Consider the following 26,035-nt stretch of genomic DNA (forward strand, 5'->3'; position numbering starts at 1 on the left):
TCAGGTGCTCAGCACCAGAAGGTCCTTGGAGGGCAGAACAGAGAGCCCGGTTAGTGGGTGGGGTGGCTTCTGGCTGTGGCCTCAGCAGTCACCTGCCTTTGGATCTGCAAGTCACATTTCTGGGAAGCAGTAACTCTGAACAGGGAGACAAGTGGGATCCAAAGGGCGTGAGGATCACCCCGGCCGTGCCATTAGCTTGCCCTGTACAGGGGACATTGGGCAAGACACTTCTTCTCCTGCCCCTCATCTCCTTCTTCCCCAAAATAAGTAAAGCAGACCTGAGCTCCTCACCACACTCTTCCAAAACTCAGTGTTTATAACTAAAGTATCAACAGCAAAATAATAAAAGTAATAGATTTGACCCATAGACCAAAAGAAATACCCATGAGTCTGCACTGACATACATAAGTGAGTAAATAAATAAATGAGGAAGTGACAGCTTTTGCTAACAGCAGAATTCCAGCTGATACATGTAAAAGAAATTATAGAAATAGAAAATTTCTATAATTTTCTAGAAACACCCCAGTAATAACCTGCAGGCAAGAACCATAAATGAATGCAAAAATTAGTGGGAGCAAGTGTGACGAAAACCAGGATATTTGTATAGTCTGAAAGTATCTCCCCAGGAGACATTAATTACAAATAGAAAAATAGCAACTTAGGGGAGAACACGTGTCAGGAGCCACCGTAACCACACGGTGAAAGTCAGCGTCTCCAGGAATAAGACGCAGACATCATGTGCCCCAATATGGTGCACTGAGAAGGGCACAGCATCACTTTGGGGGAGTTCTTGCCAGAAATAGAACCTCAGTTTAATCATGAGAAATCTCAGTCAAATCCAACTTGAGGGGCATCCCCCCAAACAGGCCAGACTCATCAGAAATGTCAAGGTCGTGAAACACAAGGAAAGCTGAAGCACTGTCATAGATTGGGGGATACTAAGGAGGGGTGACAATCAAATGCAAAGTGGGATTCTGGATCCTGAACCAGACAAAGGACATTAGTGGGAAACCTGGTGAATAAGGGCTGCCAATCAGCGAATACGGTGTTTATGTCCCGGTTTCCATCATTGTACTCTGGTTATATAAGATGCCAACACTAGGGGAAGCTGACGGAAGAGTATTCTGGAACTCTCTGTACTATTTTTGCAATTTTTCTGTAAGTCTAAAATTATTTCAAACTAAAAAATTAAAATAAATGACTCATAATAATAATAATAATAATAATAATAGCTACCATTTACAGAGGTCCTACAAGAACCCTCTGAATCGGTGGGTTTCTTTAAATCAGTGGTTCTCCACCTTTCAGACCCAATACCCCATTTTACATTTTATTACAGGTCCTTGTGTTATCTCTTTTATTATTCTGAAATAAAATTCATAGATTATATGATCTACTTACACATCTATTTAAAAAACCAGCGTAATTCCCTTACTGGAATACAAAGAATAAAAGGTAAGTAATTTATAATAAAACATGTATTTTGAGCTGAACTACTCAAGCATGATTATTCAGGAAAGAAAAATTCATCCCCACTAATGTCAACAAGGCCCTCGGGTTGGGGAGGGGGGTTGTAATACAGCCCCAGTTGAGAACCACTGATTTGAGCTCCATTATTTCAGTGCAAACCCTACCTCTCACCAGCTGGGTGACCTCGGACAAATGGCCTACCCTGTCTGATAGCCAGGTCTTTCACCTACGACGTGAGGGCAAGCATCAACCAGGGTCATAGTAAGGCCCAAAGGCATATGAAACAGTGCATGGGGCACCACATGTGTTCAGTAAATGGTAGAAATGATGATGATAACGGTGATAATGAAAATAGTGATGATGATGCTTTTGTGCCAGTCCCATTCCCATTTCCTAACCTCCTTATAAAGATGAATGATAACAGTTGACACTAAAATGCTGTATCTCATTGAATTTCTCTCCAGAAACTCCATGAGGTAGGTATTGTGTTTCCCCATTTTCAGAGAAGGAAACTCATCTGACGGGTCAGAGCAGTGCTGAGGTCCTGCAGGAACTCAAGAGAAGGCACCAGGACAGGACCCCTGTGGACTGTCCCCGAGCCTGCATGTGACACCTGCCCACACTGCCCATCTAAAGCCACTGCCACCTTCCTTGTTTGCTCTCCTAAGGTGATGGGAGGTCACCCCCTGAGCCAGGGCCAAACTTGGCATGAGTGTGTGGAGCAGTGCAAATAGTGCCACCTGTTGGAAAGGAAATGTCAGTCTGGGGCAGAGGCTCATTCATTCCACTTCTGGGAGTGTGTTTCAAGGAACTAAATCCTGAATCCAGAAATCGTTTCATGACCCAAGATGTTCACTGCAGCATTCTGTATTATAATGAAGGCATTGATAGTGGTGGACACTTTTAGAATGCCTACTATGTACCTGGGGCTGTACACAGCACTTTACCCATGTTTAAAAATAAAACTCCAGAAAGATGGGAATGAAAAACAGGAAAATAATCTAAGTGGTAATTATTTTTGGGTTGCAAATATATATATATATATATATATATATATATATATATATATATATATATATATATATATATATACACACACACACACACATATATATATATATATATATATATATATATATATGCAATCTTTTCTGTATTTTCCTGAGCATATGTTTTTATAGCAAAAACAAGACCGCCTGCATTTGAATTTCAAGGAACCTGCCACGATTATAATTAGCAATCACTTCGGGAATATTTACCAAAAGGCCCATCTCCCCACTGGCTGGGAGAGCTTTGCAAGCGCCAGGATTATACATGTTTTGTTCACTGCTGTATACATGTTTTGTTCACTGTGTTGGCTGGCACACAGTAGGTGCTCAATAAAAGTTTTTCCAATAAACAACATCACACTTCAACTTTGGGCACACCCCTTACTGCTCTGAGCCTTAGTATTCTCATCTGTAAAATGGGGCAATGACATCTGTTGTGAGGACTAGATGAAATCGTGGATGTGAAAACTTCATTTGAGGCTTCTTAACAGTTTTATTTCTTGTTCCTTCGGCCCCATCCTTTGAAGGAAGAGGCCCCTGTTGCCCCACCCTTCCCTTCCTTTTTCTTCCTCCTCCCAATTCCTAAGGGTGGAGGGGAAAGCAGACAAAGTTTTATCTCCTCTTACCTCCAAGACGTCAATGTCTGCATTGCTGAAATCGATGTTAAGGATTTTAGGGAGAGGGACACCAGAGCCCAGCACAGCTGTGGAAAAAAACCCAAAAACAGTCAGGCATAGTCAGCGTGGCCAAGAGGTGTCAGCCTATGGAAAGCCACCAGTATTTACAAGAAGACTAGACATTTCATTCATGCCTCTAGGTCTTCGTCCTTGTACTTCTTCTTGCCCAGAGCACACTCCCTCATCCTTGCCTGCCTGCTGAGATCTGAGCCTTTCCCAAAACTCTGTTTGGATGTCACCTCCTCTATAAAGCTTCCTCCACCTCAGGCCAAGCAACTGTTGTCTGCTGTTGCTCCTCCTAAACAAACAACTCATCACAGAAATCACAAAATAATACTTCTGTGTCTCATCATCCGTTGCCTCTACTGGACTGTGAATTTCTGCAGGCAAACACTGTGTCCCCAGAATCACGCAGCCCTGGGCCAGGCACGGCAGAGAGAACAGAAGCTTGCTGAATGAAGGCATGGAAGGGCGCACATGGGGCCCCTACAAATGACGGCTACGGGATGGACTGTTTGCTTTTAGATGGTCAGAGCCTAGGCAGACTGCTAGTAATGTTCTAGAAAAAAAAAGTACGATAGAAAGATGAGGAAATGAGGAAGTGAGGCAGGAGAGGGTAGGTGGGGGGAACTGGATTAAACAAATTTTAAAAGACTTCCTGATTCCAGCGGGATGGTTCAGAGAGCTGGGGACATTGTGAATGTACCCCAGAGGAATATATTCAATGTTTTCCAAACTTGCTTTCCATGCAACCCTTTTCTCAGACTATCTCATGGAACTAATTTTCCATGGAAACCTACTTTGAGAATCGTGGATCTAATCCAATCTCTCACTTTTGAGGATGGTAAATTGCATTCTAGTGAGACTGAGAAACTTGCTGCCAAGTTCAACCACCTATTAGTGACCCGGCCAGGACACACGTCTCCATCTCTTGCCTCCCCAGTCAACCCAGCCAAGTTCAGCTCCTGCTGTCCTCCTCTCCCACTAGGAATGTGCATGGCCTTTGTGACCAGCCCTTTTCCTGTGATTGAGATTCATCCTCCTCTGGCGGCAGTTGCCAGAATAAGGATCTGTTTGACATCAAGAGCTTTCCAAACAATCCTCGGCTGCTACAGCTGACACCAGCCCTTCTTCCTCTTTTCTTTCATGAAGCAGAAGTGGGGAGAGAGGTTAGGGCCAAGTAGCAGGAGGACTTGGGGACAGAGGTTTTCAATCACAATGGAGTTGGTTATCCAGTTGATGGAGCAGCTGTCGCAGCTTCCAGACGGCTCCCCAGTTTAACAAGTAACTCTGGAGAGGCAGAACCAGGCTCTGTCTTTCTACTTATGAAGTTGGGCAAGAAAACCCTCTAACTGATAACGCGGCTGCCTAAGAGGTGGATTCTGGGTTAGGAGGTTGGGGATATTGATGAGAACAACGTTAGCTTTATCTGTACTGATTGAACTTTTTACAATAACAATGTGTACATGAAGTTCCTATAAAAATAAACACGTGATTAAAAATAAGTTAGGAATGTAACAAGGCGAATATACTGAACAAAATTGAACCATACACCTAAAAATGGTTTAGAAGGTAAATTTTATGGTATGTGTATTTACCACAGCTAAAAATAAACACATACAAAAATAAATCAGGAAATACCTTGGACTGTACTGGGAAAACAAATGGAAAAAGAAGAGTTTAGAAGGAAATATACTCAGATGTTGAGATTAATCTCTCCTGGAGGTGAGGTTTTCTTTTTTAAACTGTTCTGGACTTTCTAAAATTTACATACATATAATTTTAATGTACAATCAGAATTTGACACAGATAATCAGAAAAACAAAACAATCGGTGAAATAAGAAAAAAATAGAATAAAGAAAAAGCAGCAGATAGGGAAATTGTTAGACCCTTGGGGCGACATTTGCATCAGAAGCTCAAATAAATAAGCTTAGAATGAAGTTCTCAGAAATACTTGAGAGGTAGAATGGCTGTGTGTCAAATATGCCCAACAAACCAGTAACCATCAGGTTAGGCCAAGCACCCTCTCTCACCGTTCATCGCAGGCATAAATGCCAGGTTGAAAATCTTCCCAACCAGCACCTCCATGAGGCCAACCTGCAGGGAAAGAATGAGAACTCAACCTCGGCAGTGGTTTGCTCTGATCCAAAGGACTGAGGCCCTGCCCTATGGCCCAAGCGGAAGCTACCGAGCTACTCTGGGAGAATCTGGGAGCTGGCAGTCAGAGATCCTGTGACTCCAGCCACACTGAGCTGGACAGCTCCAAGGCACATCTGGTCCACCTGCTCTCTGTCCAGATGGGAAGGCTGAGACCCAGGGCAGCGCCAGCGCTGGTCCAAGGCTCATGGGGAGGCAGGGACTAAAGGAGGGCCAGTTCTTCCCCAGGAGGCACAGAGCACGGGGTCTCCAATGGCTCATTCTGAAACCGTGACGGCGTCATAGAAGGCCCTTGGGCCCAGTGGACAACCTGCCGGTTTCCATCCCAGCTCAGCCTTCATGGGCCTCTGAGAAGGTTCCCTCACTACTCTGGCTCTCAGTTTTCTCATCTGAAAAACGAATCAATAAGCCCAGCTTGCAAGGATGCCGTGAGGATTAGGAGCAGATCATGAAAGTGCCTGGCCTTGAGCCTTTTCGTATATGATTTCTCTTAAGTTCTCTAAGCCTGGGTTTCCACATCTGAAAGTGGGCGTGAATAATCCTTCCCTCATAGGATGGTTGTCAAAATCAAACTAAGTTCTAACATGTAGAAAGCCTGCTAAAGCGTAGTGCCATGTGGTACTACAGTGACAAGAGCATGGGGACTTACTTAATCCCAGCACTGTCTCTCACTAGCTCTGTGACCTTGGGCAAGTCACTTAACTTCTCTGTATTTGACTCCCTTATTTGGAAAATACGCTAATAATTGTACCCAAATCATTAGTTTGTGGTGAGGATTAAATGAGAAAAAATGTTTTAAAAAAATAAAAGCATAATCGCTTTTGCTTCACAAATATTCACTAATTTCACATTAAGTGTTAGCATCTTTTTCTACTTGGAGTCCAGAGATTCCCGTTCTAGCCCCAGCTCTGCCCCAACCAGCTTTGAGGCACGTCACTGCCCTCCTCTGGGCACCAGTCTCTCCATCTATACAATGAAGCTGGTGATCCCAACTCCATGGGTTGTAGTTGTTTGGGTTTAAAAAGCTCAAAAATTTGACTTTCTCTGCACATGTGGAAATCACCCAAGCTTGTCCTAGGAAACAAGTGTCTGTTTCATTGTCAACTTATGAAAGAAAAGAGGGTAACTTCTAAAGCCTTAGGTGGGGTTGGGGACCCAAGAATGAACAGAGTTGAAACAGACTAAACTTTAGAATATGGGTGTCTCCGATTAGGAAAGCAGAATTCCAGAACATGGGGGTGAAAAGGAGGTCAGAAATAAATCCAAGTCTGTTTGTATGACAGATGAGGAAACCGAGGCTCAGAGTGGGTTGGTATTACCAAGGTCCTGAGGGAGTCAGTGGCAAAGCAAAGCAGAGAGGAAGAGGTCCCATGGGACATGGCTGCCCTCCCCACACCCCCACCCTGGAGTGAAGGAATTTGGGCCAAGGGGCTTCCATGGGGTCAGTCAGTTAAAATGTGACAGCCCCACCGGTAGAGTTGGAGCTGTGAGTCTGCACTCTGGCCATCTCTGGCTTTGTGGGCCTGTTCCCCCACCTGTGAAAGGAGGCCTGACAGCACTGATGTAAACGCTGTGGAATTCAGAAACCACCCAGGCCCCAGCCAGCCTCCCGGGGATGCCACTCCAAGAAGATCTCGCTCTGGGGCCGGACCTTGGTACTTACATCAAAATTGCCCACGTTTGAGGTTCTAAGGTTGAGGCTTGTCCTGCAAATAAAGTAAATAACCAGTCAGAAGTAGTGAAGGCCTGAGAATCACAAAGGGCTGGAATGTCACTGAGCTATCAGAAGCCCCTCCACAGAATCCTCACAAGGACCTCTTGACCAGAGGGGAATTAATAAGAACAATGCTGGTCTCCAAGTGTTGAGAAACAACCACATGCCAGACACGATGCCAAGGCTTTATATACCACATACTTAAGGCTCAGATCATAGCTGCACCACCGACTAGCTCTGGGTCCTTGGCCAAAGTACTTAGCCTCTCTATGCCCCAGTGTCCTCCTCTGCAAAGTGAGGGGCTGCAAGGACTAAATGAGGTCATGCAAGTAAGGCCCTAGAGCCTTGCCTGGTTCCTGGTGACTGCCAAGCACATGTTGGTGACCATCACTGCCTTATTTAACCCTTTCAGCAACCCTGTGGGAGAGGAACCTGAGGCTCCAGACTAAGTTGCCATGGCTACAGAGATTGGGAGGCAGAGCCCAGGATTCGCACCCTGAGCCTGTGCTCTTGGCTGCTGTGCTATTCTGAGCAGGAAGGACCGAGGCCTGGGTTCGAGGTTTCGCTCTGCACTGTGAGGGCCTCAGTCTCGCTGCACCTGAATCTCACCTGCAAATCAACAGTCCTACCTGAGAGGCCAGAACAGACTTGCCTGTGGGGCAGTCTTTGGAGCCGTTTGGCGTCCAGAAGGTGAGAAACAAATGTTTTATTGCTTCCCGAGTTCTACTCCCATGCCTCCTGCCCCCTCGGCCTCTCTATCTCCAACACCCAAGCTTTTTCCTGCCGCTCCCAGGTTGTCCGCACTGGTCTCGCTGCTCTTCATGCAGTTGGCCCCTTCTCCTCTTCCAGGCTGTAGGGTGAACTTCACCTCCTTAGAAACTCCTGGATGGTTCTGACGAGTATCATTACGAGTACCTCCCATTGTTGGGCTTGATAAATATTTGTAGTAAGAAGAAAAACTTACAATGAACGAGGCACGTCCTGAAAATTTTATATACAATCTCATTTATCTTGAGGTGGGAATAATAATATTTACTTACTGCTATAGGCTGATGTCAAGAATTAAATGAATTAAAACACAGTGAAGGCTTAATTCAATGCTTGGCACATAAAGCATCCAATAGATAATATTATTATTATGAGTCCTATGAGATAGGGGTGATTATTCCCATTTTCAGATGAAAAAATTGAGTTTCAGAGAGGCAAAGTCACGTGGCCTACATCACACAGCCAGTCAGTGGTCTCACTGGGATTTGAACCCATACTGCCTGGCTCCAAAGCCCATGTTTGTAACCATTCAACACAGCTCTAGGTTAGACAGACTTGGATTGGCTCATAGCCTCTCACTATACTCGCTGTGTGGCCCTAAGTAAATAAATCCACCTTTCTGTGCCTTACTTTTCTCTTCTTTAAGATGGGAGAATGATAACCCTGACTTCGCAGGACCATTGGGAAATTAAACAAGACAACACAGAGAAGTACCTACTGCAGAGCTCGGCCAATTGTCATCGCCGTCACCGTTGTTATTATTGATGTTTTTATTGTTAGCTGTAGGTTCTTCCTATTAAGCTCGGGCTTCACCCACCCTGACTGACTCGTGTCACTGCCCATTTTCACCTTTGCAGCCTCTTGGATTTATGCAGCCCTGACAGCCACACCAGGAGACCTCTAAGCCCTTGCTGGTGTCCCTCCGTGAGCTGGCACCAGACACTGCTGCTCCAAAGAAGCCTGTCTGACCACAGGAGCCGTAACCCACTTACTTGTCCAGCTTGGCATCAATCATGAGCTTATCGTCCTCCACGGAAAACATGGCCAAGAGTTCTGTGTCCTGGAGGAAAAGGAAGGAGAATGAAATGTCGCTGCCATCATATACTGATGGGCCATTGCCAGGTGTTGGCTAGGTGCTTCGTTAACACTAAACGTAATAGCAGGCTATTCCCTGAGCTGTCTCAGGGGGGCGTGGAGTGGCCTGCAGCCTAGGAACTCTGCTTCAGATGAGTAGATGGGATTGGGCATTATCACTGTCAATCATAATTGCCCCGTCCCATGGAGGGAATAAGAGGTTCAGACTCATCCCCCTCTCACAAACGGGAGCTTTGTTTTAGGAAAATCCCTCCGCTTCCCTGTCTTCCCTCAAAATAAAATAAAATAAAATAAATTGGTGTTATGAAAAAGAGGAAGCTCCCAACAAACTCAGGTAACGTTATTAGTAATAACAATAATGACGATCATTGGGATGATATGGAAGGGGCTCTAAGTACATATGGCAGGGACCTGTGTGGGCATGGAAATCATTCCATCCAGTCCTGAGAAAATGGCATTTGAACTAAGGCCTGGGGGATATGTAGGACTCGGCCAGAGTGTGAGAGATGGAAAAATCTCCACGCAGTAAGGACTAGTCGACAAGGGACTGGATCGGGGCAGCCGACTCCACTTTCTGGGTGAGAATCAGCCCTTTTAATCTCTCATTTCACGATGAGAGACCCCCGACCCACACACACTAGGGCTTGGCATGCTCCTAGACTAGAGGTGGCTCATTTGGTCTCGAGCCCTCAGAGGAGAGACTGGGAAGACATAGGAGATGGGCCAGAACCCAAATGTCTCAGTCCAGAGCTTTAGCCCTGGAGGGGGAAATGGCACCTCATACAACACATTCCTTTGACAAATATTTACTGAGCACCCACTATGTGCTGGACCCTGGGCTAGACTCTGGGGATCTGGCAGTGAAAAAGACAATTCACACCTATGCCCCCAAATAAACTAACAAACAAATGCATTTTATAATGTCAGGTTAAGGGTACTAACAAAGGAGAGCAAGGGAGGCAGAGACAGAGAGAGAGATGGGAAGGGTGGAGATATTTTAGACAGGCGGTACAAGAAGACCTCTCTGAGGAAGAGAGATTTGAGCAGAGACCTAAAGGAAATGAGAGAGTGAGCCATACAGCTATCTGGGGTAAGAGCATTCCAAGCAGCAGGAACAGCTTGTGCAAAGGCCCTGGGGTGGCACTGTACCTGGCATGTTGGAAGAAAGATTGAGGAGCTGAAAGGTGACCAGGGGGTGATCTTGAAGGACTTTGTGGGCCAGTGTGAGAGGATTGGTTTATGTTTCATAATTGAACACAAGCCTTTTGAGAAGGAGAGTAACATAATTTTAAGAGGATTCTTTTAGAAGAAACAGTTGTGGAAATTGTATTTGTATCTGTCCCCTGCTAAGTACAAAGGACAAGAGGGCCAGTGCCATCTGTCTAGTTTCCCCTTCCTCCAGTATCCAGTAGAAAGCATAACACATAGTAGGTACACAATAAATATTGCTAATGCAAAGCCTACTTTGCCACGCACTGTGGTACAACCCATGCGACTAATAATAGCGGACACATCTGGAGCCCTTACAGTATGTCAGGTATTGCTTTGAGCATCTTGTTAATGTCCTACTGCCATTCCCATGTGGTAGAGAACAAAATCAAGCCCAGAGAGGGGGAGTGACGTGCTCAAGTTCACACAGCTAGAAGACTGGGTTTGAAGCAGATCATCTGGCCCCAAAGCCAAGCTTGTAGTCACTATGGTGGGGACTGGGGATTTGAAAGCGTCTGTGGACTGCGATAGGCCACATGATTACCCACACCCCCAGATACTCACGACATCAATAAGGCAGATAGTGGTCTCGACGTCATTGGGTTGGGACACCAGGACCTCAGAGGTGGCAAACACCTTCACCAGTGCCTTGTCCTTCTGCAGCGTCACTGAAGGTGGGTTTGGCACCTGGATCCTGATGGTGAGTGGGTGGGACTCGGGGTACTGCTGGAACACCTGTGGGTGGACACCAGGCTGGAGTGGGTGGGGCCCTGGGTATTGGAGGGTCTCACACTGGCTACTTTTGGACCCAATAACATCACTTAAGTCTTACAAACCACATGCAAAGGCTCCAACCCGCTGCTGGATTTGGGCAAGGAGCTGCCCTCCCTTAGCCTCTCATATAGGATTATTGTGAGAATTAAATGAGATGATGTCAGCAAAGCTTCGAGCTCAATGCCTGATGCATAGAAATGCTCAAAACCTGGTACCAAGTGAGATGGGGTCACCTGGACATTCATCAGTGAATTATCACAACAACTCCATAGGGTATTTTTCTCCATGTTACAGATGAGAAAACTGAGGCTCAGAGGGAAACACCAAGCAAATTGTCCAAGGCCAGCAGGAGAGTTGCAATTCCAGCCCAGGTTTGTGTCACTCAGAAGCCCAGGTCCTTTCTCCCTCCCACTGTCTCTAGACGCCCCACCTGCAATGAGAAAATCCACAATTCAGGGTGTCTCAACATGAAGTCCTGGAGCAAGACACACCCTGTCTCCTGCCCCCACCCCCGAATTTGCTGGGATCTCCAGAAACCCACTGTAGGAGGAATCTGTGCCAGTTTGTTACAAAGGCTAATTTGCTAAAGGGTAACTCAGCAAATGACCGGTTTCCCATAATTGCGAAATAACTTATTTACCAAAAACTTTATTGTAAGGAACAATTTTCTTAAATATATTAAATGAGCATAAATATATGGGGAAAACCACAGAGTTCCTTTTTAAAAAAATCCATTTAAATGGAAACTTCCCTATGCAATGCCGCAGTGTGGGTTCTGGTCCTAAGAAGACTCTATTCATTTTCTTGAACACTTCCAAGGTAAAGTCTTCTGGACAAGTTCTTGGTCTATTGGCAGATCTAGTAAATTCATCCAATCGGCCAGTCAGTGAATTCACACTTTCGCAAGTTGGCTTTCAAACAAATCAATGATTTGGTAAACTGGTTTTTCACCAAGAGGTTTTTAGGATATTTCCCCAGAGGGACGTGGTGTCCCAACCATCCCAATCCCAACATACAGAGTCTCCAAGAATTAGCAAACCTTCCTTTCCAGGGACCCTAAGAGGTTACCTTGAACTCTTTCCCCACAGCATCATGATAACGAGTATGCCCACCCCAGCTCTGGTCTTGCTCCAGGACTCCAGCTCTGGTCAAGCCTCTCCTGGTGACTCCACCCCAGCCTGCGTCTCCAGGAGACATTCCCTAGTGTCTAGCCTGAATCCCTCTGCTGTAGACACAGCCCCATTTCAAGGCCTGAGGCCCTGCTCTAGTGCAGCTCTGCTGCTCTCACATCCTGTGACCTCCCTGCACCTCTGTTTCCCCATATGTAAAATTGGTTATCCCTTCTAGCCCCATGGCTGGGGGATGATTGAAACCAAGTGAAAGAGTGGGTTCTTAAAAACTTTCATAAACTGTAAAGTGCAGTGCTCATAAGAAGCAGACCAATAAATAAAAGGTCCAGTGAGAGGGGTTTGTCTGCCTACTAGAGCTGACACTGTTTATATTAGGTCACGGTGCTCTGCCATTTTGCTTTCCACCACATGAGAACGATAGTGACCACTTGTTGAGTTTGGTCTCTCTTCCTGCCTCGTTTGAATTCCACCCAGAACTAGACAGGACAAGTAGACAAGACATGAAAAATGTCTCAAATGGCTGTAGATCACAGCAATCTTTCACACCTGTATAACGCTTACTACGTTAAGAAGCTCTTTGCTGCCAGGTGCCTGGGAAAAGGACTGGGATCAGAAAGGCCTTTGTTCCAACTGTATAACGGCCACTGATCTGACAAGAGCGCATTTGCTCGTTAAAAAAAAAAAAAAGAACTTGTTATTATTAAGAAAAACAATAATAGTTAACATTATCAAATGCCTACCCTTTGCCTGGGTTCTAATCCCAGGTCCGTAGCCACCCTGTGAGGGGAGCATTGTTGCTTCCATTTTCCAGGTGAGAAAACTGAGGCTCAGAGAGAAGTCATATGGTTGGGATGTCTGAGTGGGAATTCAAATTCATGTTTGCCTGCTCCAAAGATCTGTCTTTTTCCCTCGACGCTACCATGTACCTACATGTGCCCTATGTCAACATTTCCTTTACCCTCCTAGATGAATCTGTGGAATAGGAGTCAGCATCCTTTTTGACAGGTGAGGAAGCTAAGGCTCAGATATATTAAGACTCTTGCCCAAAGACACACAGCAAGGAATTGGCCAGGCCAGGGCTAGACCTGTGCAGGCCAGTCCACTGCTAGAGCTCAGGAGCTTTCCACCTTAATCCTCTGTGCCCACCTCTCCTAAGGGTCTGGCCTCCAAGCCTTTGTCACTGCACTCCCAAGGAGGGGGCGTCAGAGCACCCCACCCTCGTGATCAGCACCTTCCCTTCCAGCCCGGCTCCTGGGAGGAAGGTGAGGCTGAAGACAAGGGGACACACCCGCTTTGCGTACCTTGGGAATCAGGGCTCCCAGCGTGGATGTGGTGAGTGGAGGAAGCTCTTCAAACTGCAGGATAAGAAAAGAGTCATGTGAGTCCCTGAGGCTATGGGACCAGACAGGAGTTGTTAACACAGGGATTAACTCCTAGGCACTCATAGACAACCAAGGGTGCATTGTCTCCCCTTAAAGATACCTTGGGAGGCCCTACCTATCCAATAGCGGCCACCATGTACCGTAGCTGTTCTGGGGTCAAGTGGAGGCCAGCCGCTTAAGCTCACCACAGGCATGACTTAGAAGGCAGGAGGCAGGACCTGACTTGGCCCTCTACAAATGCCATCCTGTGTTAAAACAAGATGAGCATTTGCAAGTGCATAACCCGGTGTCCACTAAATGCATGATTCTGCCATCGCCCTGAAACACCTGTACTATTATTTACTTAATATCTTCTTTAAATCAGCTTACTTTTTAAAACCTCAAATACTAAAAAGTGGAAATCCAGTGTCACTTTACAGAGATGGCAACTGTAAAACTAAGTGTAATAAAAACAAAGCAACGCCATTATGTTCTGCATGGATATTGTTGTCTGTGGAGGGGTATGGGCACGGGTTAAAAAGAGGACACTTAAAAGTGCAAGAGAGGGTTAACGACATACTGGCACAAAATGGAGGCTTTCCTCTGAACAGAATCAAAGATTGACGTAATTTGTGTGGTGGTTTTTTGGAGAAAATCTTGTTCTTATGAGATATATACTAAAGTTTATGGACTGAAATGTTATGTCATCAAAAAAATTGTTCGACAATAGATAGATGATGATGATAGATAGATAGATAGATAGATAGATAGATAGATAGATAGATAGATAGATAGATAGATTAGTTGGATGGATGGATGGATGGATGGATGGATGGATGGATGGATGGATGGATGGATGGATGGATGGATAGGTGGGCGGGTCGGCAAATGGATGAATAGATAGATATGAAGCAAAGATGGCAAAATATTAACTGGTGAATATAGGTGAAGGATATTTGGGCGTTAATTATTCTATTTTACAACTTTTCTGAAGGCTTGCAATTTTTCAAAAGGGAAGGTTTGGAGAGAAAATGACTCCGGAACTAAGAGTATTTTATTCTTATGTATCTTTCAGTTACTTAGTGTCAGTGTTTATCAGGTGAAAGAATTCTAAACATTTATATAGAGATACATATAAATGAATAGAGATTATACTTTTAAAAAGGGATTGGAATACAATTGAATAGAATTGAACAGGGAGCGAGCGTCTCATCATAGGGTTTGCTGTTACTGATCATGTCTGTGAATCACCTAAAACCCTCCTCGGCACCATGCACTGATATGACTGACACACATCCATGAATTGGAGATGAGCCCAAGGGTGGCCAGTCTATAGCTCTCACTTTAGAGCAATGTCCCCAAGGCGCTGGGGTCTAGAGGATCAATAGGGAGCTGTTGCTGCCCAGCCTGCCCTACCTCCAGACGGGCCATGACTCACCATGCCATCAGTGATGTCAATATCCAGTGCCCCTTGCTTCTGTAGGAGAGTCAGCACCGAGCCCAGGAAGTTGGCAGAAATGGCCAGTTGGGAGTTGGTGTTCTCGCCCATCGGGGGCAATTCTGGCATCTTTTTCCTGGGAGCCATGGCTGGCCGCCCCAGTGGGTAGTCGATGAGGCCCCCTCCAACCTCCCCAACCAGAGTCTGGGGCAGCAGAGAGGAAAGAGGTCACGAGCAAGGGCGCAGAGAGCAGATCAGAGGAGGGAGGCTGAAGGCTGGGGTATGGCCCTGAATCTGCCTCCAGCCAGCCTTCCTTGATTAAACCTACTGGGTCTGAGTGACTCACTTACGGCCCCAGCTCTTCTTGAATTTGTGAAGGAATGGAACCTCTTGCAGTTCCTACTTTATGACCATTTACAATTATAGCCATGGTATATCATGCTATATTTTAAATACATGTATGACATTGATGCTTCGCCCACCCCCGGCTCTGCCGTACTGAGTTAGTATGTGTATGCGCCCATGCAATACACATCGGTGCATTTACTCTCTACAGACCAGACTCCTCCCCATGGCCTGCAAGGCCCTGTACAGTCTGCCCCAGCAGGCCTCTCCCCCTCATCTTGAGCCACTCTTTCCCTCAACCACCCTCCACCGTGCAGCCCCCAGGGCCTTGTCAGCCCCTGCCACCACCTCAGTACCCCCACCATGACTCCTCCCACACTCTGTCCCCTCCCCCACACTCCTCTCTTCTTACTTCCCATTCATTTGGCAACTCAAGTGCCACCTCCTTTAGGAAGCCCTCCATGACTCCCCTGGGTAGGTCATATCCCCTGCTTTAGACTCTGATAGCCGGGGACCTTCTTTCACGGTGCTCACGATCTATAACTGTACATTTGTTTGAGTGATTCTTGGATGGCCTGTCCCTCCAAAGGACAGCAAAGCTCCCCTGGGACAGAAGTTTTGCCTTAGGCACCACTGCAACTTCAGTCCCAGCAGTCCGGCACACAGCAGGGAACAAATATCTCTTGAATGGCTATGCGTTTATGAATACGCTACGTGTGCATGTATATGTGTGCACAGGTATGCTGTGCACATGGGAGCATGAGTGTTAGCTTGTAGCTCTACATGTGATGGAGCAAGTGGGGAAGCACCCACGTTTATGCAGCCCAGGGGAAGTACATGTGTGTGCGTGCCCTGTGCCATCAGGGGCCAGATTCAGGGGTGGGCTGGAGCCAGCTCACGAGACCTGATTCCACACATCTCTTCCCAACTTTATGTTCAGTGAGTCATGTTGGTAGCTTGAAATTGGCCATGGTGGGAGTATTTGTACCATGGAAATCAGCACATGCTACAAATCAGGACTTTTTCTTTTGAATCATGGAGAGCCGGTTGTTAATGCTTACCAGCACACTATTGGCCAGATTCATTCCTCCAGGAAACCCAAGTTCATAGCCACAGCTCTAATAGCTAGAAGCCAGATTGGGTTAAGATCCAAGGTTCACATTTATTAGCTGTGTGACCTTGGGCAAGTGGCTTAACCTTTCTGTGCTTTAGTTTCCTCAAAAAGAGTGGCTACCTCACATGGTTGCTGTGAGGTTAGACCAGGAATGTGCCCGCGACACAGTAAGCTCTTGGTATGTGTTGGCTGTGATTGCATTTCTAACACTCCTTCTAGAAAGTCCTCATGTACTCATAAAAGCGTCTTGTTCGAATGTTGCTTCCTAGGCATTCAGCAGAAGCCCTAGGGGACTCTCACTGTCACCCCTGCCTTGGACAGAGCCACCTCCCCTTGCTCAGAAGCCCAGGCACTCACGTTGAGGTCCAGCTCCAGGAATTCTCCAGTCACAAGTGGCAGGCTGGAGAAGGTGTACTGAACACTTCCCAATATCCCCAGCGGAATCAGAGCTGCAGGCAAAGGAGGGGGTCACAAGGAGGTCCCCTTACACTCCCAGAGACCTGCCTTCTTTGTGACGCAAGGGGAGGGGGCAGCAAGGCTCCAGCTCCAGACACCATGGAAAGAGCAAGGATTCTGTGTTCAAGTCCCAGAACTGCTTTTTCCTTGCTGCGTGACCTCGGGCAAGGCACTGCATCTCTCTGAATCTCAGGTTCCACCTCGGTAGAACAGACTTAACATAACTCCTTGGACTATATTGGGGGGGTGGCGGATATGATATCCTGGATATTGATAAGCTTTGTATACTGTGAAGCGCTGTGGACCCGGGAAGAAGTTTTAAGTTTCTACAACATGGTACTTCATTGGATCTGGCCATCTCCCTGACTGCTTGTGATGAATAGCCCCACCGCCTGGGCTCCTCCTCCCTTGTTTCTGGCCACAAACGGAGAGAATTTTACTTTTCTGGGAAAGCCATCCTCAAACTGCCTGGAGTCACAGAGAAATGGGAGCAGCATCAGAGAGGACTGCCCTGTAAGGCTGTAGAGGTTGTGCACTGCACAACTCAGGTGCCGCCATTATGCTGTGTTCTATATGAAAGGAGGTCCCTGGAATCATGCAGTGCAGGAACTGCACAACCATATGGGGTAGGCTGGCCTTCAGCAATGCTCCCTGGGTCAGGAGGTGGCATTGGAGCCTGGCGCTGAGGACCTGGACAGTCTTCATGGTGTCTCGTACTACTCATTCTCCAGTGCCTCTAGGGGTTGAAGCTGACCTCTGTTTTAGAGATGAGAAAAGGGGATAGAGTCTCTCCAAGTCCAAATATGCCAGGGCAGAGCCAGGGCTTAAACTCAACCTACTGACTCACAGTCCAAAGCTGTAGCCCCCTGGGGCCAGTGGGGAGCCTCCTTCCCCTGAGATTGGGGATAGTGGTGTTTGGGGACAAGAGGAAAGGCCAGGTAGACTCTCTCTCAGGGCGTCAGTCACACAGCACTCCAAGGGCCAGAGGGTGGGTCTGCCACCCCCACCACCTTGGGCCCTCCTTCCAGACATGGCAGGAGGGCCTTCCATAGGCTGGGCCCCAATCACATGCTAATAGATGTTGGCCGAATGAAGCAAAGCAGGAAGGACTTACAGTCCACGAGACCCAGCTGGTCGTTGACGAGACCCAGCACCACGTCCACAATGGGGCAGAGCTGCAGGGGAGAGAAGGCGGGAAGTTCTGGTGACAGGGCAGCGTGTTGGGGAGGGGATACACGAATAATAACAACGATGGCTAATGTGTACTGACTTGCTCTGTGCTTGGCACTATCCTCCCCACAGCCCCATGGGGAGGCGCTCTCATAATCCCCGTTTTACAGATGGGAAAACCGAGACTCAGAGAGGTGATGTGATTTATCACACAGCTTGGAAGTGCCCGAGCTGGGATTCAAACCCAGAACTGTGTGATTCTCAAGTTCCACTTCCTTAGCCCTTTATTAATCTGTCTGTCCATGTTCCTTGGGGTCCTTCCCAGACCCAAGAACATGCCCCCACCCCCTGGCTCCCTCCATCCCTCTGGGTCACCTGCATGCCCACAGGGATGGAGGTTGGACTGTGGTCCTTCTGTCTGGGGTAAGTCTGTGCTTTTTCCTCCCCATCCCAGGATAGGTTCTTACCAAGTCAGGGAGGACATTGGCCAGGACTCGGTTCACTAAGTTGTCCACGAGGTTGGGGAGAAGCCTGAGGAGAGAGGAGCGGCATGAGGAGAGTCTCGCGAATCTTGTCCACACTCACGGTCCTAACCCAGGCTCTGTCTGAAGAGCGAGAACCTGCTAGTGCTGGAAATTATTCTGAAAGCTGGAAGGGCAGTGTACCTTCCCCTTAGATCTGGCTGGACAGGCTACCCAGCCAAATTGCTTGGCTTTCCATTCATTCATTCACTCATCCATCCATCCATCCATTCATTTATTCATTCAACAAACAAATGCTTCTTGAGCTCCACACTGGGCCAGGCCCAGGCTGGGATATTCCTGATTTGTAACTGCAAATGTCATTCCCTCCTGCTCATCTGTTCCCTAATGGACTCTGCTGCAGCTTTGCATAATCTTCCCAAAGGGAAAATGAATGCATGACTTTATCCAAGCACTTAGCATGGTATCTTGTGCATAGTGATGCTCAAGATATGTTTCTGGAAGGGAGAGAAGGAGAAACACTGGAGAAAATGTGTGCCCATGTGGTCCGTAAGAGAAAACAAGGTGCTGAGATTGGGAGATATGATTCATTCTACAGACAAGGAAACAGGGGTCTGGAGAAGTGACCCAGAGCAAGTACTTCAGTCCATTATCCAGCTCTTCACTCACTCTCCTAAATAATTAGTTAAGGGAGAAAAAGATTACTGATGCCTAGACAAGACACACAGATGGACAGACAGACAGACTTGTAATGCAAGTACTTGTTTCCTGAGGTCCTGCCGTGACGTGAAGACGAGGGAAACATGGCTATGCGAACACAAAAGTATGATTGACAGCTTGACCCCTTCAAAATCGGTCCCCCCCCAGCCCTGCTGAACACTGGCCCTGCTATGCCCCACCCAGGTTGTAGCTGACTGCCCAGTGTGGTGCCAGTTTGACAAAGCAAAGAATTTTTTGAGATAAAATCCTAATTAGAACATTTCTCCCAACCTTATTAGGTATTTTGGTCTCCTTTGTAAGTGGATTCGCACCTCAAGAGGCCTTGTCTTGGTTCCATTTCTCCGTGGATGCTAAGGCCCATGAGAGTGCACATGTGTGTTTATCCATGTGTGCGTGCATGAGCATGTGTGCACGCATGTGTGTGTGTGTGTGTGTGTGTTGGGGGGAATCGTTTGAAATCAATGTATATATATTCATGGCACAGAGTGTTTTCTCCGCCTGGGAAATCATCCAACAGACCATCGGCCCACATGTGAAATGTATGTAAAAGGCCATTCATTGTAACCATATTTGTCAAAGCAGAAGTTTAGACAAATTGCAATATCTAGCAATATGGGCCTGGGCCAGTAAACGGTGGTTCGTCCAGACAATGGAATATTACGTAGCTGTAAAAAGTTAAGCAACAGGGCAGCTCTCAGTGTTTGGATACAGAAAAATCTCCAAATAGCGGAAAGGAAAAAAGAAAAGTGCAAAATACTGTGTGCCCATTTGTGTTAAAAGAAGGATGGGGAGTGAAAGTCTACATTTGTGTTTGCTTCATTTGTGCAAAGGAATTGAAAGGTGAGCTTGGTGGGAAGGGGGCAGATGGAAGGCGGGCTCTTCACTTGTGCTTTTTTGTCTTTTTATGTCTTTGAACCATGTATTAGCAACTACATTTCCTGGTGAAAATGTGAATTTAAAAATCTGTGAGGTTTCTGTGTGTTTCCCTTCCCTGCCTCTCCTCACCAGGGGCCAATTTTCTCTGTCTCCACCCACCCTGAAGCAGAAACAAAAACTCAGAGAAGCTCACATGAATCCAAAATTCTCGAGTTCAAGTTGCACAATGAGTTTTTCTGCTCCCAAAGTCTAGATAAAATGAGGGCTGGGAAGATTGAGCCAAGAGATTGATAAGTTGGGAGGGGAAGGAGTAGATGGCCAGAGGCCTCAAAGAGAAAAGCCAAAGAGGGATCTGTCATGACAAAGACCATGGAGTGAAGAGAAAGGAACTCAGCTCTGAGTTGCTCTGATGAGCCCTCATCTAAGACCATCACCTGGGTGCAGCGTACCAGCCAATACACACACACTTGAAACCTCCATGGTCAGAGGATGGGGACTTGGTCACTTTGTAGGGAGGGTGTAATAGAACAAACTTATCCCTTGACCAAGGTTGCAGTGGATAGAACCAATTGGGAAATTTTCTGATGAGTTGGGTTGCCAATGGACACAAAATGTGTGTTCAGAAACTCTTAAAATGTGCCAGATTCCATACGGGTGTTTTACATTCATTATCTCTTCCAAAGGGGGAAAGAATTACCCCCATTTCATAGATGAAGAAACTGGAGCTCAGAGAGGGCAACAGAGTCGCTCAAAGTCACACAGCAAGGAATTGTGAAGCGGAGGTTTGAATCGTAGGGTGCTTCCAGAACCTCTGCTCTTACCCACATGGTTTGTCAAAGACAGACCACTCCAACTTCCCCCAAGGCACTCCACTGCCTGCTTGTACTCACCCTCGCAGCAGCTTGACTTTGATACCCCCCAGGAGGGTATCACATCGCTCAATGACCAGCCGAGGGTAGCCGGTGCGGTCCATGGTCAGCCGGACCTTGGCTGTGATGTTCACCTCCACGGCGATGTCCAGGAAGCCAACGAGACTGGAGGAGACCATGGGGCCAGGAAAACAGAGTCAACCCCAGCCTCTAGGCAGCTTAGCCTCGCTCAGACCTACCTGGCGCCTCGCACCCTGACCTTTGGCCCTTACTGTCCCTGCCCCTTGCTATCATGCCTCTACTATGCCCCTTGCTCATCTCTAGGGGTCCCAAACCAGAAGACTTCTCTGGTCCTTCAAGTTATCCGTGCACAAATCTATGTCCCCCCTCAGTCTGTGAGAGCTTCAAAGGCTGGGAATAGGGGTCAATAAATGAACTCTATGTATACATTTTGGTTTCCAAGGTGACCACCAATGACCTAACTTTAGAGACATGACCTCAGTCCGGGGCGAGAAATCAATGCGAAAGTCCGCCCTCTGAGGTCCTCTGATAAACACATACTGCGTGGCAGGCACTATCAGGGAGGCATCTGCTTGCCTTCCCTCACCTGTGGCCGTAGCCACCTGGAATAAGAGGTGTCATGATGCCCATTGCAGGTGAAGACACTAAGGCTCAGTGACATTAGGGCACTGGCCTGACTTCACACAGCTTAAAGGAGAGTTGGGATTTGAACCCAGACCACCACCTGACTTCAGCCTCCCAGATTTTAATCATCACGCAGGCTGCCCTCACTGCTGCCAGGTACTGCAAGAGCCCAGAGGTATAAGCCATGCACGTGGTGGTAACATTAGACCTTATTAGTCTCTGCACTACAGAGAAAGAGGCTGAGGTGTGGGGAGGGGGAACGACCTGCCCAGGATCTCCAGCCAAGACATAGGGTTCTGGGGTCCCCTCCAGGGCCAAGGGCACACACCTCTTCCCATTGATGGCCACACGGGTGTACAAGCTCAGGTAGACACCCACGCCAGGCAGGAGCCGCACGGACACCCGAGGGAGGGTCAGCTCCACGATGCGCAGCCTGCATGGGACAGAGAGCAACAAGAGAGCAGTCACCCCCGCTGCCGGTCACTCCACTCACGTGGAGCACCCTCCCTCCCACCCCACATCTCTGCGCCTCATTCAGCTGTCCTGACTCTAAAGAGACCTGAGGTTTGTGGGAAACACAGAGAAGTTAAGGACAAAAATAAAATAAAATGCCATGACCCATACTTCCACTGTCCAGAGACCGACCCAATACATTTCCATGTATTTCCTTTTGATTTTTTTTTTAATTTAAAGATACTATTCCTTTGGCTTGTCCCTGCCCCTCTTTGCCTGGTTCCCTCCTACATATTCTCAGATTTCAGCTCAAGGTCCTCTCTTCCTCCAGGAAGCCTCCCCTGATCTTTCCCTTTCTCAATTCTCCGTGAACTTCTTACCACTGTTGTAATCGTACGATTATTTCCAGGCTTCTTTATCAATGCCCAAAGCTCCATAAGGACAAGAGTTATTATGTCTTTTCTTGGCTAACTATGGGCCCCTGTCTCCAGTGACAACACAGTGACCCAACCAGAGTAGGAGTTCGAAATATTTGTTGAATTAAAGGTGAATATGAAGAAGAAGCTGGGCAAAGCTGAAATTATAATATATATGAGTGATTTCAGGTCCTTGGGCTTTTTCCACCTAAACTGTAGCACTATGCTTTTCTGCAGATGAGGAAATCAAGACTCAGAGACAGAAAAAGAATGGCCCAAAGTCACACACAAATATAAAATGTTGAGCTGAGACTCAAATTCAAGACTGTTTAATGACAGGACCCCAAACCATATAATTTGGGATTCTCAAGACTCCCAGTCTTGAGGCCAAGCCCGGAAGTGTATGGGGCTCTGAAGACTGTCCCTCCTCCAACTCTAGGCCTCTGGCGGTGATCACCTCCGTCTGGAGGTTCATTACAGGGGTTTTGATAGGGAGAACCCAGCTCCTCCTTACCCTGTGATTCCCTGCACGGTGTTCAGGATGCCGCCCTCGCCGAGCACGCCCAGAATACCCCCTCCTCCGAGAAGTCCTCCGTCACCAAGGAGACCACCTCCGCCGAGCAGGCCCCCTTGGCCCGACAGGATGCCATCGGCTGCCAGCGTGCCCCCACTGCCCAGCAAACCACCTGGGCCCAGAGCCCCAGTGGCTACTCCAGGTGAGATCTCTCCTGGCCGCAGCGCTCGCCGGTGAAGCCTGCCCATGGTTGCTGCACCTTCGGCTGACCTATACCGCCCATGGCCCTTGTGGCTGCCATATGCATTCTCAGCGTTGCGGTAGTCACCGTTTCGGAGGCCCCTGATCCTTCCATCAGATTCAAGGATCTCCCCATATCGGTATTTAGCCCCCAGCTGAGCAGTGTTGTCATTGGTCTCGATGTGACCATACTTGTAATTACCGCCAAGCTGGTTCCCATTTGTAGGGGGGGCATCTCGAACATGGAAATCGTTGTAGGGAACACCACCAACACCTCGGGGGAATTCAGTGCCTCTGTAGTCGTCGTAATAGTGTTGGCCACCACCCAGGAGACCACCACCACCACCCAAGAGACCACCACCACTGCCACCCAGCAACCCACCACCACTGCCACCCAACAGCCCTCCACCACTACTTCCACCACCACCCAGCAACCCACCACCACTGCCACCCAACAGCCCCCCACCACTGCTTCCACCGCCACCCAATAAGCCTCCTCCAACTCCACCCAAAAGGTCACCGCCACCCCCGCCACCCCCACCACCAAGCAGGCCCCCCAGAAGACCACCTCCCCCACCACCTCCGTGTCCACCAAGCAGGCCCCCCAGGAGAGGCCCACCACCGGCACCACCAGCTTTACCCATGGGCACCTCTCTCAGGGCTGAGTGGAGAGCATCACTTTGCTGTAGGGTGCCCGAAACGGCTGCAGAGAAGCAAGGGCGTCAGTCAGTTATGACTCATAACAGGCCCTTTCTTCCCCTCTTGCCCCCAGGCACCATTTGGAGCACAGCTCTGCTCGCTGGGCCCCACTTCTCCCACAGGTAAAATGCCCCGGTCCAATGGGAAGACTCCTGCAGACCAATCCAGCCTGACCTCCTGATGAGCTCCTTAGCTGCTGTCTTTGACCTGCTCGCTCTTTAACTGGATCTCCATGGTGTTCAGCCAAACCTGGATAGATCTCCTTCCTCACCCTCCCTTCCTAGGACTCCACACTTCACAGCTTATGAAGTCTACTTCCTCATGCAAATCCCAACTGATTTCTGGGAAATAGTCAAGGCCAGAATTATTGTCCCCATCAGATGGATAAAGAAATTGAGCCTTGGGACATTGAGATAGGAAATGATCTCATTCTTCATTCCCATAATAGCCTTGGATGGGAATTGGGGCTGGGAGAGTGTCCTTGTTTGCCAGATGACAAAGGTGAGGTCCCAAGGATTAGAGGCAGGAATAATTATAGTACCCGTTTTTGAGGGCTTTCTATGTACCAGGAGTTGCGCTAAGTTTTTAAAAGGCCGTCTCATTCAATTCTCATATCAGTCCTCTGAGAGAAGGATTGCAATTACACTCATTTTGCAGACAAGGAAATTGAGGCTCAGAGAACTCAAGTCACGGATATAAGGTCACACAGTCAGTATTTGAACCCCAGGAAGGCTCTTAATCACTGCTCTCTACTGCTTCATGTATAGAGTCCCCAGTATGGTATCAGGTACTCAGGAAATGGTCGCCAAAAGGAAAAGGAGACACTAAGGCCCAGAGAGGAGAAGTCACCCACCCACCTAGTGTAGAATCTGCCAGTGAAGAAGAGGGTCTTTGGGAACTTCGCAATTGGCTGGACTGCCCTGCCCACACCATGCCACCCCCTACCCCTCTGCAGGGCTGGACTCACCATTGCTCAGCACTTCTTTGGTAACCCTGAGGACGGTGTTTGTCTCTTGGGGGACGCCACACACAGCCACCACGGACAGAGCAGCCACATACCAAGCTGTCCACATGCTGGCACTACTTCCCTGCTGAGGAGACCTTGCATCAGATGGCTGTCGCAGCCATCACCACCCTGCCAGAAGGGGAGCTAGGGACCCCTGCCAAGAGTCATTAACAGGATCCTGTGGCCCAGAGACTGGGGAAATGGACCATAGGTCACACAATGGGGCGAACTTCAGGATTTCTGATACCATCTCCTGGGTTTTGTAAACTGAAATAATCTGGAGATACAAAGCAGACCGATGAACCAAACTGTCCCAGAGCATGGGTATTTAATTATCTCTCAAGATGAAGTGTCCAAATGGAGCCTCAGGGAGAGAGGTCACAGGAATTCCAACCAAACAGCAATCTAATAGCAGGCAGGCTCTGGGGAAATGTCTCCAGCATCTACCCATCTATTCACCCACCAGCCCATCCAACCTTCCATCCATCCATCCACTCATACATCTCCTCATCCAATCATCCATTCTCTCCCTTATTCATCCATCTATCCTTCCATCCCTCCATGATCCAACCAGCCAGCAAGCCAGCCATATATCCATCCATCCATCCATCCAGAGTGCATCCACCTGCCACCCTTCCATGCATGTAGCTTGCCAGCAAACACCCTTTCCCACCTCTTTCTAGGAGACGGTTCTACACCTTTTGGTTAAGAGAAAGGACTCTGGATCAGAGCTTTCTGGGTTCTGGTCCTTAGGCAAGAGACTTTACCTCTTTGAACCTCTGCTTTCTAATCTGCTTTCTAATAGCACATTGTTTCGGGTATATAATAGACATTCAATATAAACAGCATCTATTGTTACTGTTTTGGGACTATTATTTCAGACCTCCAAGAAGTAGGTCTTAAGTTATGAGATAAGGGGCTGAGATTTGAGGGGTAAAGCTGCCCTTTGGGATGAGCTGGACAGCCTCTACTATCTTTATCCGTCCCAGTCTACCCATTTACCAGCCTCAGACAATCACCGTCTGGGCCAAACTGTGAAATTGTTTGTTTCAATCCTCTCCATGTATGCAACTTCTTCCTGTATCCCTGCCTCCATTTCTCTTGAGGTTCACTAAGGCTCCAAGCTTTTCCCTACTTCTGTCTGCTCCCAGGAAAGTATCAGAGGACTCATTTACACTAGAATATGA

At 47.7% G+C, this 26,035-nt stretch overlaps 1 protein-coding gene across 1 annotated transcript; it reads right to left on the reverse strand.

The window, feature by feature from the left end:
* BPIFB4 (BPI fold containing family B member 4) lies at nt 1-24,915 on the reverse strand (the record flags this gene model as incomplete). Its single annotated transcript, XM_081034099.1, has 16 exons — nt 1-24; nt 3,146-3,222; nt 5,231-5,294; nt 7,018-7,060; nt 8,829-8,896; nt 10,705-10,875; nt 13,346-13,399; nt 14,844-15,047; nt 16,660-16,751; nt 17,873-17,933; nt 18,396-18,459; nt 20,897-21,040; nt 21,849-21,953; nt 22,904-23,417; nt 23,784-23,846; nt 24,810-24,915. 16 exons carry the CDS (start codon nt 24,913-24,915, stop codon nt 1-3), a joined length of 1,854 nt encoding a protein of 617 aa, XP_080890225.1.
* Between the last annotated feature and the right edge of the window lie 1,120 nt (nt 24,916-26,035).

Source organism: Rhinolophus hipposideros (assembly GCF_964194185.1).
Source record: "Rhinolophus hipposideros genome assembly, chromosome: 22".
Lineage (NCBI taxonomy): Eukaryota > Metazoa > Chordata > Mammalia > Chiroptera > Rhinolophidae > Rhinolophus > Rhinolophus hipposideros.